The sequence below is a fragment of the Passer montanus genome, unplaced genomic scaffold (genome assembly GCF_014805655.1).
Source record: "Passer montanus isolate IOZ18808 unplaced genomic scaffold, ASM1480565v1 scaffold61, whole genome shotgun sequence".
Lineage (NCBI taxonomy): Eukaryota > Metazoa > Chordata > Aves > Passeriformes > Passeridae > Passer > Passer montanus.
Genome location: NW_024371149.1, coordinates 1,796,047 through 1,815,410, shown reverse-complemented (window position 1 = coordinate 1,815,410; position 19,364 = coordinate 1,796,047). Strand labels below are relative to the sequence as shown.

The window sequence follows — 19,364 nt, the reverse complement described above, 5'->3', positions numbered from 1 at the left end:
CAATGAAGTCATAAGTGATTTTTAAAGGAACTGGATCAAATGAAATTAAACTTGCACAGGGCTATTTTACCTTGTGCAATCTGCTACACTTCAAAGTCAGTGTGTAAAATTCTGAGTATGTTTACTTGATTTTAAAGGATTTTCCCCAGAATAATCCTGCCACGATACATGAAATGCAATCTTCATGTTTTTCTCTTTATTCTTTCTTGTTGGAGGATCTATTATGAGAACTGTAAATGAAGGCCCTAAAAAAGATCTCTCATGTGTTGAAATAGTCTTCCTAGGGAAAATTCTCATAAGTTGAAGTCATTCAGAAAACAGCTGCAATTGTTACTTTGCTGAAATACATCTACACTGCTGTACTGTGATCTGTCTTAGAATGTCTATGGACAAAATGTTACTATACAGCCTCCCCTTTCTGTACTTTAGACCTGCTTGGAGCCATAAGATCACTTTTCTTTATTGTTTAGTAAGTGTTTTTTAATGAAATGTGCTGCTCTTATTATATAGGACTCAAAATAAGCTTTAAATCACTATCCAATAAAAGAAAATTATTGAGTTGGATATCTAAAGTTACTACCCAGAGGCTACTCTGGTACAGTATTTATAAATCTCTAAACAGTTAGGTATAATTGTCTTTCTGGGTTTTGGGAAGAAAGCCAAATAGCAGCTTTAGTTACAACTGAAGATAAATATTTTGTGTCGGGCCACATTCATCTGGTGGATAAAATAACAAGTAAAATCCCCACAAAGTAGGACTCTAAGGAAAAAAAAAAAGAAATGTGAAAAACTAAATGGTAATAGTCAATAGATGATACTTGAAGAAGAAAGGATGGAAATGTCAAGAAAATAATGGAAAGGAAAATTACTGGAGGTCTCCCAACTTAACAGCCAAGGCAGAACCCACCACATATTCAGTCCTCCTGGGTGCTTTGGAAAAATGTTATGACTGAGGAGCACCTACTATGACTATGGATATAATATTCTCTGGTCTGCTCTCTAAAATACTTCTTGATAAAATAATCTTAATTTCTGTTTGAGAGAACAGAATGAGAAACAGAAAGGACAATAAAAACCTGGGGGTGACTTTTTTCTCCAACACCAGCACACCTCTTTACAGATCTTTCTAGGAAGACAATCAGTCAAGATCTTTAAGAAGTAATCAAGACAAACACAGGGCTTCCTTGTCAAAAATAAGGTTGAGTTTATAAAAAATTTTGTGAAGAGGTGGGCCAAGTTCCCACTTTACAGCATTTTGTACTTCAAAATTTGAGATATCTTAATGAAACAATAGTTTGCTGCAGCTTCAGTGGGATACACTTTGGCCTTTCTGTCCTTGGAATCTAGGTTCTAGGTCTCCCAAAGGCAATGAACTGCCCAGATGATTTCCAAAAGCTCATTTTCAGGACATTAGAGTCTGCAGCCCTAACCTCTAGCAAGCCTAAAGAGCTGCCCAGTCAGCTTTGAAACGATCAGTGCAGACAGTCCTGAGAACACTTTCAATGTGAGAACTTCTAACAGCACAGGCTTAATTTGAAAGAACTTGTTCTTTTTGAGTAGAAGTACACATTTTATGTAAAGGAGACCAGAAAATCCTTTCAGAACTGTTAGAAAGCTTTTCTTCCTAAGGAAAACAGGTTGTTTGCACACACAGTTCTGTGTAGCCATGCATTTGGTCGTATGTTGCCAGACAGCTGATGATGAACATAGATTTGACAACTTAGATAGTTTACTGCCATCCCCTCTGGACATGCTAGGTCATTTGTAGCTCTGGTCCAGATTATTATTTTTTTCCAATGTCTTGGAACTCTGAGTTGGATTTTTCTTCTGTGGAAGGTCGAGGCAGAGCACTGTGCTTGGATGAGATGCAGTTCTGGCAGGATCAGTTATGACCCAAGAGAGGCAAGCCAGAGTACAAAAATGTTGCTGCACTGCTTATAGAAGGTCCAGATAATTACTGTCAATCAGCTCAAAAACCTGGGGATATTATAACACCATAAGGAAGTACTATCAAGTCTTTGTTTCTGTATGAGAATGGTTGTGTGTGTTTTAAGTTCATCTTACACTCTAGTAATGAGAAAATCCTTTGTTGATGCAAACCAGATTAATTCAGAGCTGTTTTTTTCAGCAGTTAACTTAATCCACTGGGAATTGCTAGCCCTATTATTGCAGAAATTTCCCTTTCATGAAAGTATGCTGTCATGTGTCCACCCACCTGCTCCTTCTACAAGATCCTTCCTCCTGGCTTGCTCCTGGGTTCCAGTTCAAAGCTACATCCCTGGCTGGAAAGGGCATGTTTGGATGGATACAGAGATACATTTTTATATGCCTAGAACTGAGAGCGACTTTGGTGTTAAAGCAGGTGATGAGGATGAAACTCTCAGAAAAAGGGAATGAAACACCAAAATGTGTGGATTCTCCTCCTGCTACCAACTTAAAGCAAAGGAGTTATAGGTATAGCCCTGTACTTCAACACTTGCCAACGATGGTGGCTTATCTGATGGTTAGATAAATTTGCATCCTGGTTTTATGGCAACCTTATTGTACTGGTGTCATCTTTTGCCTAAAACGGAAATGTAACAATCACAAATACAAACTAGAAAGTTCCTTGTATATTCAATAACTTATCAATTAAAGGACTGTATTTTTTTTTCAGAAATGTAAACATGAATTATATATCTTGTTTTTATATGAGATTGCACCACTTAGTAACTACATAACTATACATATATAATACTATTTATTTCCTGAGAATAGCAAGGGTAAGGTCATACTGCTAAATCCCTTACCAAAAATCTTGCAGTTCACCCTGTGCATTTCCTAGACTGCTCACATATTTTGTTTTATTTCTTCTCTTTTCAACACCCTGTCACAGGTCAACTGACCTTCTGCCACACCTCCATATTTTGTAGTGTCAGTGTTTCTGATGACCAATAACAGAAGTAACATAAAAGAATAACACAGAAGATCCACGTCTGATGTTGATGAGGATGTCTTAATTCAAAATCAGCATTAAGATCTAGAAAAACTCAGACTGGCAATACTGCAAGTTTGTACCAGCCAATGTGTTAAGTATGTCAAGCAATACACAAATGTAAAATGACATCTTGCTCTATAAATAAAGGTACTTAATTGTCAGTAAGAATCTGTGAGTTTGTTCTAATATGCTGCTTGTTGACCAGCAAAAGTTGAATCATCTACTTTATGAAATTGTCATGATAGTTGTGTCCACCGTATGTTAAAGCTGCATTTCACAGACAAAAATGTCACATTGCATATATTTTCCAGTAAAGTTTGTGCTTTCTACTGTTCTAACTGCTTCTGACAGTCTAAACGTTTTATTCAAGGTCTTTCATGAAAATTTATGGTATTGAAAGGAACAGAATCAATTCAGGAGTTCTGCATTTCATCAACAGAGAATTTACTGTGAAGATAATAGTTTTCTGAAGCAAAGAACCTCTCCTTGTTGAAGTGCTCCCAATTAAAATAGACTGCCGGTTACCTGCCTTATGCTGTGTCCTGTTTCCCCAGAACAGCTATGGGAAAGAGTCACCTTTTAATTTTTAACATGCAGTCTGGTATTTACCTGAAGAACTGTCAAAAATTTCTAAGAATGTGCTCACCTATTGTTCGTCTGCTTCTCTGCATCAGCAACATTTAAAAGGGCTAAAGGGATTTGGACTATGGCCAGTGTACACTTCCTGACCTACAGGGGCTATTGCTGTAGCAGCAACCTGGGTATTAGAGAGTCACAGGACAATTCAGTCTGGAAAGGACATTGGAGGGTGTCTGGTCTTATTTCCTGCTTTAAGCAGGGTCAACTATGAGGTCAGGTCAGCTTTGAGCTTTATGCAGTCAGGTCTTGAATACCTCCAAGGATGGAGAGTAAAAAATGACAGGTGTTCATGTGGTGCACAAGAGTGGATATTGACAGGTTTCTCTATCCTCACTGAGGGATGGCGTGACCCTGTGTACTCCCAGAGGTAAAATACAACAGCCAAGTGCTGAAAATGTCTCTAACTTCTGAGCAAAGATAGAAAATTCTCTCAGACTGTTTGTGCTCAAGAAGAGATTCTTAATTATTTTAATTATGTGTGTAGTACAAGACTGAGAGAGATTCATCAAAGAATAGCCATTTGCCTGGTAGTGGAAGTACAGATTTAGTTTTGAGATACAGAATTTCTGATCCCAGGGCTAAACCAGCAAAGCAAGGAACCTCTATGCCTGTCTTTCACTTCTGCAATGAGTTTCCTAATCATGACTACAAGCTATTAGAGTGTGAGGAAAGAACTCTAAAATATTTGGCGTTGTGTTATTTCCAGACCACAGATTTGAAACTTTCAACACTCATGGGATTGAAAACAATCAGTTTCTTCCTTTTCTTCCCTAAATCTACTTCTTATCCAGAAAACTGTCCAATTTGACTTTGAAAAGTTCAAACTTTTAGCTTCCTGGTACAATTTAATTCCAGTGTTAAATTCCACTATTTTATTGCTGATTTTAGAAAGAATTTTCTATGTTCAAATTTCTATATTCAAGAAGTTACACTGCAACCTCTGATTTTTGGCATATAATTCCTACTTCCTGATTAGAGTGTAAAGAGGAAAATCTAAACTTCATCTTAGTTCTCACAGTCCTTGAGGGAATACTATCTCTAGATCAGGCTCACAGGGAAACTGCAGACCAAAGCACAATCCTTTCCACCTACATTTACAGCAGAACTAGATCCAGAGGGAATATTTACTGCTGCAGTTAATAGGTTTATCAAAGGTAGGACTTCAGCTGCATAAGCTGCAAGACCCTTCAGGGATGGGAAGATGATTGTTTTTACACTGATGGTCTTTGCCAGGGTGCTTATGACTGCTTTGCAGCTGCTTTGCACAGGCACAGATGGTGTAAAATAGCCTTTGGCAACCTATGAATCAGTCCCCTACTCTCAGGAAAGATTGAAAGATTTTGTTCAGCGTTCTTAAATGGGATGAGTATATGTCAAATCATGGGAAGAAATCAGTTTTGAGTTAATTCTCCGTGGCTTCTTGAGCAAGAAGGCACCAAAGCTGTAAAGAAAATTAGAAGTTCTTGTTCTTTTTATTTTACTTTTTGGCTTGTGTTATTAAAACTTGTATTTTCTCTGAAGTTTCAATGTGTTTTACATAAGAAGAAATTTTGTTAGACAGAATTTAGGTATTCCAAAGAATAACTGCAAGTTATCACTGGTTATATAACAGCAACTCACCCTGAAAAGGAAGCCACAGTGAGAGAACGACGTTTTTATACATTATCTAGGAAAATTTTAAAATGAGAAAAAATGCCAGTTTCATGTTCATTCATTTTTCCTCTGAAAGATGTGCTCTGTGATGTAGCAGAGAAACTACGTGACTGTCCCTTTAAAAGCCATCATACCAATCAGCAGGTTTAACTGTCAAGCAAGCTGATGTAGGGCTCTTTGAATTACTGAGTGAGGGATATTCTTCCTGCCAGGTCCTGTCCCCTGTAGGCACTGCAGAGAAGTATTATAGGGCAGTCCTTACCTTGGGAATTAGCCTGCAAGACCCCAATGCTGTCATCAAACTGCATAGATTTGATGTTGAGTGACGCCAAGATGCATTCCTTGTCCTGCAGCGAAGCATCATCAATATTATTCTGATTGGCTGACAGGATAACGCACATGTCGCAGAGGTTGATGTTGACAGCCCTTAAATCAGCCCGACTTAATGGCGTACCCTTCGGCACAGGGAGAAAGAAAGGGGGGTGCAGAAGAGGGCAAAAAAGAAAAACAAATTAAAGATTGAGAAGGAGCTTTGGGAAATTATTTAACAAGTATCTTTTTTATGCTCTGACATTAAGCTGGTCTAACTATGTGCCAGGGAATAGGAGATGTGTGCTAATCTAAAGGGTAGTTGGTGCTGATGGCAGCATTTTAGGTTCAGTCTCAATACTCAGTCAAGCTATTACTAACAAACAAGAAACAGGAATAATGCCAGCATTCTACATCTCATCGGTGACTTGAAATTGTCTTGATTTAAGCTGCTATCATGTGGCAACCTCTGGCTCTCTGAATATAACGAGGGGGGGTGTTTTAAATGTCTATTTATCTACTACCAAATCACAATGGTCTTGGGCAAAAGAACAGCAATTTAAACAGGAAAGCATTACGTGTCCTGCACATTTGAAATGCAATCAGGACAAAGCTATTTTTTTCTACCTAAAGCAATACACAGAAAAGGTTAATCCTTTTCAAAGCACGCTTTTGTTGCTTCTAGAAGGAAAACACACTGAGCTTCAAAGCTGTGTGATTAAGCCCTTTGAAACAGACACAGGACTTTATCCTAATGGGCACAGCTTGTGCAACGTTCCCTGTTCCACAATCCTCAATCAGAGAATGGAATCATTAAAATGAAATGTTGTGGTAGCCTGTGGATTATTTTCATAGCTAACAAAGCTGAAATATGACACTTAACATGATATTTTTTGTTTAAAATTACACTTGCCTTTCACATTCAACAGCCCACAATTGTAGTTACAGAATATTAGGTTGACGTCACAGGGGCTGCGAGGTCCAGGAAATACACACCATTTTTTAAATGGAAACTAGATTGTACTCTGCTGCCTCACATGGCTGGCTACCCAAGGACCCTGATGATGAGGAGACATAACTGTCCCAGTGTCATGCAGTGACTTTCATAAAATCAAGTCAAGACCCTAGTCTTCCATCTCCTGATCATTCATGGCAAATATCTCCTGAACTCCACTGAGAGTACTCAATGCAAAAGTGAATTTAAAATGCACACAGTGAAGGAAGAGCTCAATTATTATTCAGTGTTTTCCAGCTTAATTATTCCATGTAATTTTCAATAATTTGAGGCATGAAACCTTGTGAAAAACAGTATGTATCAAACAGATATGATTTCATTATAAACTGCTCCAAAGTTAGAATATGATTATTCCAGCCACCCTAATCCTGCCCTTTGTGCCTGTACTGTGCACCAAGTGAAGCAGGGTTCCTGTGGGGAAAAATAATATGCAATCATGTAATTAATTAAAGGCTCACTCCTAATGATTTTATGCAAAGGGACAGAATTAATGCTGCCTGAGGATATTTAAAATTGGCATTTGCCTACTTTTTAAGAGTTTACTCAGCAGCTTAAAGGCATCATTTAATACAGACCTTAAACTCCACTTTTTTTTTTTTAACAGAACAAATGTTTTCATATTCAGCTGTAACCACATCTACATCAGATATCAGCAGCAAGTTTTACCTCGTGAACCAAAGCACAGAGAATTATGAAAGTGGCCTCCCTACAACAGGTTCCTACAAGTATAATCTCAGACACTTAAGCACATTTTAAAATTAGTATAATTAGATCAGAAAATTGCTGCTATTTTAACTTTATATCACCATTTTGAACCAGATAGGCTGGAAAAATAATGGAAGCAACAGGAATGAAGTCTGTGTGGTCTTCAGTACCCTTGATTACTACATCAGATACAATTCCTTTATAAAATTCTGTATTTTTAAAGCTACATCAACTAACTATTTAAGCTGTTCAAATCAAAATTAATCTAAAGCTATTCTGCATTTTGGCATAAACTGGGGAAAGTAAAGATCATGTTCATTTCCTTTATGCCTCTTCAGAATTCAGAATCAAAACTTTGCAAAACCACATTATAATAATGGATAAACATTATATACTGGAAACAGTGGCAGGATTCTATTCTGCTTGATAGTTCAACAGTATTATCAATTTAATTCTGATTCTCTAGTCTTTAGCCTTCACAGTGACTGGAATTAAAAGAAATTGGCAGAAAGAGGAGGATATTAACTGACCAAATCTGATATTGACACCATTTTTGTGACAGCAGAGAATCTTGTGACACCATCTGTTGGATCAGGTTACAGAAAAATGCCAAGGGCTAACACTAAAACTGCATTTACAGTAACAAAGACCTACAGTCTGAATTAATCAAAAAGCAAAGACAGTCCTTTCCTTCTATAGCTATTTTCCCAATTATTCACTTAAGGTTACATTAATCATTTATTTATTTTTAACTGCTGAAATGAAATTACTAAATACTAGTAAACTTATAATTTTTGATTCTCTTCTAAACTAACTTTGCTATATAACATGCTGAGCATTTTCTTTCACTTATACCATGGGCTCCCATGTGTCATTTATAGCTATGGTCACCTAAGATCACCAGCTTGGAGGGCTTAATTTGTTAGTCCTACAGCTCTGGATAATACATTTTGGTCATATAAGTAAATCATAATGATCTATAGGAGAAAAAGGACCTTTGCAGTTTTAGTGGCTGTGCCTACTAAGATCAATAGGATCTTTTTATTGATTTTAAAAGGGTCAGGGTTTTGCTGTACTTTCATACAGGACTCTGAACTGAAATGCCAGGGCATTCATGTTCCTTATAAAGCAGGCCAGTCCAAGGGAAGTCTTTATGAATACATATAAATATTACGTAGACAGAGTAACAATATTTTTTTCAAAGGTTTTGTGGGTATAAAACCATAAATAATATCATAAATAACTACTGTCATTCTGTCAGGGAAATCACAACATCAGAACCAGCTCCATGCAGGGCACTACAGTGAATGTTCAATACATAGCACAGCTGATACATCTGATAGCAGCTGAAATTCAGCCGATGAGGATGATGAGGAACCAAACACTGCAGCAAATATCTTCTAATAAGGTCTCACAGGGCTCTGTTTTCATAGACACAGTAAAGGGAAAATCTAAGTCCTCAGGCCTATAAGTAGACAAAAGTAAAAAAGCCTAAGATCAAAGTCAATACGAATCTGTCCAGCTGGTGTCCTAAATAACAAAGTATCAATAATATGGCTTTTGAACTTACAGGCAAGATTGAAACCTTGGGGAAGTTATGCAGTGTCTCCCATTCCCTTCTCAGGTATTCAAGTGAACCCACAAACACAATGTGCTTGAGTTCATGGTAGTGAAAGTTGCTGGCTCGTAATGGCATCACTAAATTTCTTAATCCAATCAAAGCAGATTTAACATCCCCAAATATGCAAACGACTACATGCCCACTTAAAACTGTCATCGCTGCTTCACTTCGAGTCTAAAAAAAAAAACAAACAAAACAAAACAAAAAGACAAGGGAAAAATGAAACAAAGGGAATCTCAAATCATATATCGAGTTTAAAACCAGGAAAAATACAACTGTCAATATTGTTCATGCACAAAGAAGCAGTTTGATAACAGCTATTCATTTCACCCCTATTTATATTTCATTAAATGTGCTCAGTAGAAAAAAAGAAGTTCTAGTTTGCAAATCCTTCAGCATTTGGGAAAACATTGTATTGGACCAAATTCTGGTCCTGTGCAAGTTTCTATACATGTGGATTGTGATCTGGTTACAAAGTACTGTGGGTTAAGCTAAGGATTACAGAAAAAAGATGCAAAATCACACCCTAGTTGACAAATTACTAGATAGGTTTTTTTCAACACCAACTTGAAAAGGAAGATGTTGAGTGTCCAGTGTTCCTAGTAAGGCTTTGTGATATTACTCAGATCTTGTGACTTGAGGACCATAATCTCTTGGAGTCAAAGTTCTTATTTAAGGACAAGCTGCTGTTTCCCTGAGAAGCAATCCATGAGTGCCCTACACTGCTCTGCTTTACAGCAGACAATCACTATATGCCACAGAGCTTCTTTCAGTAACAAAATAAAAGCGCAAGTTTGTGACTAATACTGAATTTTCAGGCCAATTTGACTTACTGAGGAAAAGGTCTCATGGAGAATATTTAAAGTGTCCAGAATTATCTTCTTGTCTCAGTGAGAGAATAAATTTTTGCACTAATTTCAGCATTGTTTAGTTCAGTTGAGCAGGCAACTCAAACACCAAGACGATTAAATAAAGCCACATGGAAAAAATTACCTTCATTTCTGGAGCCAGTCTTGGCATTGTAGTGCTCTGTCAAGTAGCTGGAGAACCACTGATACCATATCGCCAAGAAATTGTACACTCTCTACCATTACACAGAAGTTTTGCCAATGAACAAAACTAAACCAGTGCTGATCTGCAAAATTTTCCTCTCACTTATCCACAGAATATGTAATTTTTCTAAATTACAGAAGCATGGTGGTGTGCAATTAAGATTGGAATATGCAGCAGATATGCATGCTCATTACGTCAGAAGAACGGGAACTCTGATTACAAGTTTTCTCATCAGTTAAAAAATGCATGGGCTTTCAATTTCTGCAGAGCAATTACACTGATTTTCGTACAGCCTGGCCAAGAGAGTTGTCTTGGCCCTTCAAACAGCAGAAGACAGGAGTGAATCCTCAAGTGAAGCATCCAAGTTGTCCCATGCCTGTGCCTATGAATCTGGAATACTTGGACTATACAAGACAGAGACCAAGTCTTGAAAGCAGGTATGTAAAAAATGTCACTCCATAAATCTCTATGTAGCCACCTATGGCAAAAATCCCTTCTTACTACCTGATACTTCTGGAACGTCATGCAGTCAAAACAGACCTTGGGCACAAAAATTAATTCTTTTCTGATGGGAACATCATCAAGTATCAATTAGAAGACAACCTGGGAAATCTCATCATCTTCAAATTATGCACTAGTTTGTACTTGTGTGGTCTCTAAGGACAGCATTAAATTTGCATAGATATGAATGTAGACATAAATTGTGGACTGTGAGTTTGAAAAGGTGTAGGGAAGCATTTTGCTGGCAGTGTCTTTATTTGTGATGATGCATGAAGCAGAAAGAACCGGGGCAGACTTGCAGATTCACAGACTGGTAGTGGAAAAAACTAACATGGCATAACCTGGAGATGAGGATTGAGTCACTCCCCAGCACCATTTGTGGGGGAACACTTTTCAAAGCAGGGCAACATTTAGTTTGTCAGTTAAAATGTGTTTGTTCCACAAAGGAGGACTTTTATCTCTATTACGAAGTGTTGTACAGCAGAGCTACCCCTTCTTGCTTGCTGATTACAAATAAATGATACTATTTACAGCTGTTCAGGCAAACTCCATCTCAAAGCTCCATCTCCAAAATTTGGAATTTACTTGCTTGACTATTTAAACACTGATATTGTAATTCCAGGCAATGTCAGAGTTATTACAGAAACCCCTGAGGAGAACTGGAGACAAGCTTTTAACCCCTGATTGCTAGAATAACTGGGGCTGTCACCATCATTGGCTACAGGATGCCACAGTGCAGGAAAATCTAAGAGAGCAGGCTTGGGGAAAGCTTTATGAAGTGCGACAAAGTGAAGATCCACCAGGGAGTTCATTTCAAATATAATCAGTTTTGCGTGTGAGATCTGGGGTTAGTTACTTGCTACTCTTAGGTATAAGTACATGAACACAAGTGGCATAAACTTTCAAAATAGACTGTGATAGGTCTCCTAATTATTTTTAATGACTTGAGTCAGTTTGATGGTTTTCCCAGTTAAAGGAATGAAACAAACATAGACAGGGCTCACTGCAACATGCTACAATCAGAGTAGGAACATTACTTGCTGTGGCCTATTTGGGCATCTTGAAATATTGGTAATTGAGAGAGAAGTTCTAAGAGAGCAAAATAAATAAAAAATCAATTAACGATAATTAACAAAACATCAATAAAAAAGAGGTAAGTCAAAACAACACTTGCCTGTGTTAGAATCATTACTGCCTTGTGTAAAGAGAAAATGTGGTATGTAAACATTCAAGTATTTCTAATCTTAATTCTCTGTAAGGATTTAAACCAAATATGTAAAATTCAGTTTATGAAAAAGAAATTCCCTATAATGGATGATTTTTTATTGTTGCACTGGGCATAAAGATTTATGTAATCAAAATTCTTTAACCAAAATCCTAGCTTAGATTTCATCACTCATGCTCGTGATTTCAACACAATGGATTTTGTGACAGTAGATACTAACTTATTTATCTGTTAGACATCACTTCTATGGTTTAAATAACCTCTTTTCAAACACAACTTTTCATCAATACCTACCAAAATGACCTTTTCAATGTCTTTGGCTGGACACCAATGAAACATCCCTGTAGAGTCGTATTTTTTCACGTTGGCATCCATATTGTCAATCTGCTCGTTGCCAGGAATTAACAAGGGGTCATGCCTGGGGAAAAACAAGTTGAGGACAGCATAAATGGAAAATACTATGAATTATGGATGGAAAGATATCCCAAGAGCAGTGTACAAAGAGAGAGAAAAGTAAAAAAATAAAATTTATTTACACTTTAACATGCTTTCTATAAGGACATTTTTAAACAAAAGTGGCATACCAAAAAAAAAAAAAAATTAAATTTTAAATGTTGGGTGCGGTTTCAATGACTTTCTATCCTCTTCTATGCCAATAAGCATTTAATTTTAAATAGGGTTTTCTGACACCATCACATCCGTCCAAGTTTTTTTCTTTCCAGTCCCACCCCTCTGAAATAAATATCAAAGTTCCTATAGGCATCTGCAATGAAGTAGAAGGGATAGGAACAGAGCCCCATGCTGACTGACTGGCATAAGTATGGAAAGCCAATTACTTGCTTTTACCACATACAACTTCTGACGTGATGCTCTTCACAGTAAAAGCTTTAACAGGCTGCACTTTAAATATTTTAGCAATTTGCCCAATCATATTTTGCTTTCCCAAACTGAAGCCCTTTAAAGATTCAACAGTATGTCATTTTAGAGCAGACTGACTAACAAATGCCCACATCTGGAATACATGATTTTAATACCAAACAACAATGTCCATTTTCTCTGACAACTCTACCTGTGATAACCTTCTAAGTGTTTCTGCTGCAAGATTTTAAAGCACAAGGTTTCTCAAAGGAGAAGCAAATAGAAGATATTTTTATGAACTTGCTCTCCAGCTATATAGCTACATCTAAGCACAGACACAGAGTTCTTTAATTTATATGCTAAAACCAAGCATCAAACTAAGTACTAAGTGACTCCAACACTCTCAAATGCTGGTGAAGACCCCTAAGTGACTGCATTATGCAATAGCATTAGCAGAATTGTATTCACAAGGTACAGGGTAAACTGACCCCAAAATCTTATATTTAGCATGATTTAATAGTGCTTTGTCTGAAAAGCTACAGTCTTTACCTCAGGTTTTCATCATGAATGCTTGAAATATCTTGATATAGAACTGTAACATTTCAAAGAAGAAAATATTTGCAATGTAAGAATATGCTAAGTGCTCTGAGACAGGTATCCAAATTTTAAAGCAGTTTGCCCTTTGAAGCCTGTTAAAGAAATGCCTATATTGTCTGAGCTCTTAAAAGAGGAAAGTTTCCTGCTTTTAAAGCATTTGAATGAGCAGGCTGTGGTGAGATCTTCTCTTCTGCATGGACTGCTAAAGAAGACTGTGAACATAGTGTGTGATATAGGTTAATTTATACTGAACATGGTATGCTAAGTTACCATGCAACCAACAGTTGCATTCCTATGAAAAGTATAATCTCAAATTCAGCCAGGGTGATCAATTAGTGTGATTTCATAGCCACTGATTGCAGATTCATTGAAATGAGTGGAAAATTCTCATGCATTGACAAAGTCAACTCCAAAGAAAGTGTCTCAAAAAAAGTTGAGAAATTATTAATACAATGTTCCATTTAAACGAGAATCTTCTGATGCTTTAAGACAATCAATGCCCTACATGGCAAGGACAAGACTCATCTGGAAAAAAGAAACACTATGTTTTCAAAGTTTTTTAACTCTCTCAGTAGAGATACAGTTCAGTGATTTCACTGTAACCCACTGGCACCAGGCAGGCCTTCAGGACTACCTGGAGTCTCTTATCCTACTCCAAGCTGAATAACAACAGGCCTTGCCTAAGTTCCCTCTTTCACAGGAAGCAGAGATGAAAAATCTGTATCAAAGGGGTTTGTTGTAGGGGCTTGGTCATTGTTTTGTTGGCTTTTTTTAAAATTTCTAGGAAAATATAGAGACTCTGCATTCTCTTCCATCCATCAGCAAGATGCAGACATGGTAGTTTTGTCTGAAAGCTGCGATGCCACTCACTGGGCATTCCCCATCTGCTCAGAGTTGCAGGTGGTACAGCAAGATCTGCAGCCATGAACACATTTCAGTTTGAAGGTTGTACTAATGCTCAGACTACATTTGGTGCTGCTCTGTCCCAGCTATTTTTCTAATGGAATGTGTTAGCTATAAGTTTCAAATTAAGAAAGTTTCCCAAAAGGTTAAGAATCTTCAGGAATTTCCACTGAGAAATGTTTTTCTTTCTATTGTTTCAGGGTTAGGTTTTTTTCCCCCAATACTTCAACAGAACATTTCTTTAAGAGGTTTTTTTAGAGGAGCAATGAAAGATTCACTTTTCAAAAGCAAAATTCACCATTGAAATCACCTTCTTTTCCTTTCAGAAATCAAGCACATATAAGAAGGAATTTTCTTTTCCCCCTATCCTTCATCAGATGAACTGTAATAAATCAGTTTTTAAACAATGCCATATTTTTGTTGTGTAATCAATGTTTCCTTTCTGCTTTGAGATTTAAAATTAAATAGATGATCTGAAGCTTTATCACAAATGACTATTTAGCAATACTCCAATCCCAGACACAAAAATGATTCACAGAAAATATACAAATTGAAAGGAATGTTAACAAAGCAGGTGGTATCAGATATCTGACATCCCATTATGGTCAACTGCCTTGAGGTTTGAGGCAGCTTTTAGCGTGTGAGTGCTTAAAGCCCAGCATAGTTCTTTTGGGCTTTGCATCCTAACAGGGAGCATTCAAAGTAGCTTCTTCCAAAGGTTTATTAGAATATTTTAGGCTTAAACATAAGTTGGCTTCGGGGAAGAAGAAAGCATGTGAATAATCAGATATAACCCCCTGCTGAAGTTTTAGGCAACAAATTGTGGTTTTTTTTCCTTTTTAAAGCCCTTCGATTTTTGGTTTGCCTTTTTTTTTTTTTATCGATGCATGTGTTTATTTGCAGTATCATAAACTGTTTAGACTCTTGCTTGGAGTACAGCAAGTGGGAACCTTAAAGGAGGCAAAAAAGGATGAGGCACATAACATGAAAGCATGCTAAGAGATATTATTTTATTATTTTTACTCCAGGATAATGGATTATTGCCTGAGAAGGACTCTGTGATATGACCAGCCACATTCTATTTCACAATATGTGGGGTTATCCATGTAAGTGTGTTTATTAAAATTAAATCTCCTGGGGTAAGATATTATTTTAATTTCTCTTTAATCAATCTTCTTTTATTCTCAGTAAAGTGATCCCTGAAGCTGTCTCTGGACCTTAGAAACTCGTTGCTACTTAGGTCCACCTTTATCCTCAGATTTTACTGAGCGTATCAGAAGATACACTGACTTACATATTTAAAAACTGAATTGATCAGAAGAGTTATAAAACAGTATTACTACTTTGGACATATACACCCTCGTTGATCTGATGATCCAAACCTGTTTTGCAAATACTAAAAATTAATTAAGATAGACGCACAAAGAGGTCAAAGCTGTCGAATCTGACTAAGGCATTTGGACACCCTCTTCCCATTAAAATTTGTATTACACAAAGCATTACAGTTGTTGCCAAATCAGGGACTGAATGTTTCTAGAGCCTCTCTTTGCCTCCTCATCCTTGAAGATGGCCTTGTCAAGCTGTGCTCGAGTCACATTGGCAGGTTACTGCAGAATGCTTATATTCACACTGCAGTCATTATGTTCTCCAGGCTTCAAAGTCCTCTGATTCAAGAATTCAAATCATAGGAAGAAAAGCACTTTCTGTCAATTAAACCCCTAGTACTTGTTTTAATTGAGATGTTGGTTTTTATGGCTTGCAATGACCAAAGCAATTGGCCCTTCTGGCTAGGAAAAGACATGTATAGCCTGTATGGAAGGAAAGGAACAGAAGTTAAATCTCCTCATCCATAACCCCAGTTTAAAAATAGCATCTCTGATTCTTATGGCAGATATTACATACGCATGACTTAAAATGAAGAGCAAAATACGATCTTTTCAAGGTTTTGAAGAGCCTATAATGCCACTCATGTGCAATTAAACTTGAAAACGATGCTAAATGCCAAGCTACAGCTGCAAACCCAAAAAGCCTGCCTGGAAGACAACAGCCTAAAGCAAAACCATAAATCCCACTTACAGCAAACCTACTGCAAGGAAATCAACATTACATTTTAAAGAGTACTGCTTCCCTAGCACACATTTATAACTGCTGCAAAATCTGAGTTTTTGAGTCTGAAACTTTTGGGTACTCACTGGGGATGGACAAAATTGAAAAGACTATTCAGGACTAAAGGGCTTCCTCATTAAATTGCTATTGTTAACATACCCTTGTATTATGTCACCCTTGTCTTATGCCATTATACACATGCAATTGAGAACTAGAGCAACATACCCTCCCTGGTCTGTAGGGGAACTACTCTGTGTGCTGAGCACCAGGAACAAGCATGCTGTGTGACCAGTAGGGAGGACCCTGGGCTTGCCTGAAAATAACCTGTAATTTACAAATGTGTCTTTACACATTAGTAAGGCAATGTCTTCCCTAGCTTTTATTCTGTCCTCCAATAAAATTCTCTTTACATAAGTCAATGGAAACCACACCAATGCAAAACACTTCTCTTTCACCTGTGTCTGTCTGCAATTGTACTTTTCTCAGGTAGACATATCTGGATTTTATGCACAAAAGGATGTTTAGCAGTCTCCTGCACAAGACTCAGGGTCTTTAGAGACACCTTGCCTGTGGTTCAGGATTTTTGAGTTTTCCTACTGACTTAGGGGTTTGTGGTTATGTCTTAGCAAGTGTATGCACACAGATGCTTCATTTTAGGAGGAAGGAGCGGGTTTGATGAAGGTAAGAGAGGAATTGAAGACACACTAAAGAACATCTCATGTCTTCAAAATTTCTCCTACAACTACCCTAACAAATTGTGGCAATTAACATGCTGTTAGTGTTAGATGTGTGCAGCCAGTGCAGGTGCTAATAATTGAAAAAGCATTTAGAGCTTTTACACCCTGGCTGAATATTTCATGATGTGCTGCATGTTTCACTATTTACTCAGTGGGCCTCTGTCACTTCAATCTTCTCTGACTGCTTTGACTGGTGCTATAAAGCTCAACCAAGACGGAGTGACGGCTTGTCACAGGAAAACTCCAGTGACTCCAGCAGCTCACTGGGACTAGCTATGAAGGTTGTCACGACATTCTGATGGAATTCAGCAAATGTTTTGTGACTAATACACCCAACATTTGTCGGCTACCATTAGCCATTCCCTGTGACCCTGCAGTCTGTGTGGAGAGCATTAAGTTGTAATGAGAATTTGTTGCCTCTGTGTATTACACTAATGACACTCTCTCACTGATCTTTCCTTTCACAGGTTAATCAGAAACAAAATTTGTAAGGATTCAGTGCCCAGATGCACCAGGCTTTAGAGAAGAAAACCCAATGTGACAAGAGAAAGAAAACCTGCATTTGACTGCTAAATGCTTTCATTGTCACATTCAGAAGCTTTCCTAATATTATTACAGTCTCGTACTGTCTTTTTTCCCTAAATGTAGGAAGAAGACTATATCTAATACAGTGGTTGGTACCTAGTGCCTTGTCCAGTTTATGGGCTGAACTACAGTGTTAATTGTCCTTTCTTCCCTCTTGCTGTGCCCAGATGTTGCTGGTTTTACTATTCTCAGAAGGCTTACTAAAGATTTCCCATTAATTTATCAAGACTGCTAAGAACAATGATATAAAGCTGCTTACTGTAAGAATTTTGCTTTTTAAATTATCTTGATACCTAAGGACATGATCAAAATATTCTTCTGAAGTATGAAGCCTCTCACATAAAAAAGTAACAAAACTTAGTTAACTTCCAGACTTTTCCATAAGCAATTTAATGAGAGGGAGACAAAGCACACAGTCAATGTATCTTTTGTTTTAAGATTTCCCATTTAGTTCCACTGAAGCTGCAGAAATAGTAATCTTTGATGGGTAGGAGAATGTACCTGAAAAAATAATTTCTCATTTGTAAAAAATAAACCCATAGTCAAGTGGCATAATAAAATATAGGAGTGTTTTTGTCACTTAAATGAAGTGTGTGACGTTATGATAAAAACTACCACTGTTGCCAGTCAATGCTTATGAATACCTTTTTTTTCTTTAAACTCAGTTTATAGCTAAGGAGATTTTTATTTCTATTACTTTGCTCTGAGTGCATCTTCTCTTACCCTGAACTTTATAAAAATTGTATTTTTCTTCTGCAGGAAAATACTCCTTTCATTTCTTGCTCTCTCATCCCAAAAAGACTTGTGCAAGATTTCAAGTAACTTCAAAAAAAAAAAAAAAATCTGATTCTGTTCTTATTCCCATGGCTCATAACACCAATACTGCATTGAGTTTGCATGGCCTGGTTTTGACAGCCAGGGTTCTACAAGGGTGGCTTCTGTGAGAAACTGCCAGAAGTTTCCTCCATGTCCAGAGGATCCAGTGTCAGTCAGCTCCAAGATGGGCATGCCACTGGCCAAGGCTGGGCCAAATAGAAATTATGGTAACATCTCTGTTATAACATATTTGAGAACAAGGGAAAAAAAGTGATGGTGTAGATGTAACAAGGCCAGAGTAGAGCAGGGTGAGAACATGTGAGAGGAACAGCTCTGCAGACACCATGGTCAGTGGAGAAGGAGGGGCAGGAGGTGCTCCAGGCGCCTGAGCTGAGGCTCCGCTGCAGCCCATGGCGAAGATCCTGGTGAAGCAGGATGTCCCCCTGCAGCCATGCAAGAGACCCACTGGAAAAGGTGGACACCTGACAGGAGACTGGGATCTCATAAGACGCCCGTGCTGGAGCAGCCACGTGGCAGGGAGCTGCAGACCCAGGGAGAGAGGAGCCCATGCTGGAGCAGGCTTCCTGCTAGGACTTGTGACCCTGTGAAGGAGCCATGCTGGAGCAGCTTGTCCTTGTAGGACTGCACTCAGTGGAAGAGTGGCCCAGACTTCAGCAGTTTGCAGAGAACTGCTGCCCATGGAATGGACACACATTGGAGAAGTGCACGGAGAACTCTCCCATGGGATGGACGCCACACTGAAGCCAGGGAAGGACTCCTCTCCCAAGCAATGGGAGAAGAGAAATGCCATGTGATCACTGACCATAAACCCCACTCCTCATCTCCCTGCACTTCTGGGGGGAGGAGGTAGAGCTGGGAAGGAGGAAGAAGTTGGGGAAGATCTTTTAATGTCTGTTTGTACTTGTCATTATCCCACTCAAGAAGCCAGTCCTTCAACAAAAAGATGGAAAGGAGACAAATTAAACAGGAAACCAAAGTTACCAGTCCCTGGTCTACCAGTGGTAGCAAGAGTCAGGAGTCTAACAAATAGTACCACCTATAAT

The 19,364-nt window shown here is 38.0% G+C and overlaps 1 protein-coding gene across 42 annotated transcripts in view; it reads right to left on the bottom strand.

The window, feature by feature from the left end:
- The window catches only part of KCNMA1 (potassium calcium-activated channel subfamily M alpha 1), a 421,949-nt gene that overhangs the window by 38,671 nt on the left and 363,914 nt on the right, over nt 1-19,364 (bottom strand). For all 42 annotated transcript variants that reach the window (XM_039727452.1, XM_039727454.1, XM_039727456.1 and 39 more), the window contains 3 exons: nt 11,993-12,116; nt 8,869-9,093; nt 5,532-5,724 (listed from right to left, as the gene is read on the bottom strand). In XM_039727452.1, the coding sequence (XP_039583386.1) occupies nt 5,532-5,724; nt 8,869-9,093; nt 11,993-12,116 (542 nt within the window). The remainder of the gene's footprint in view (nt 1-5,531; nt 5,725-8,868; nt 9,094-11,992; nt 12,117-19,364) is intronic.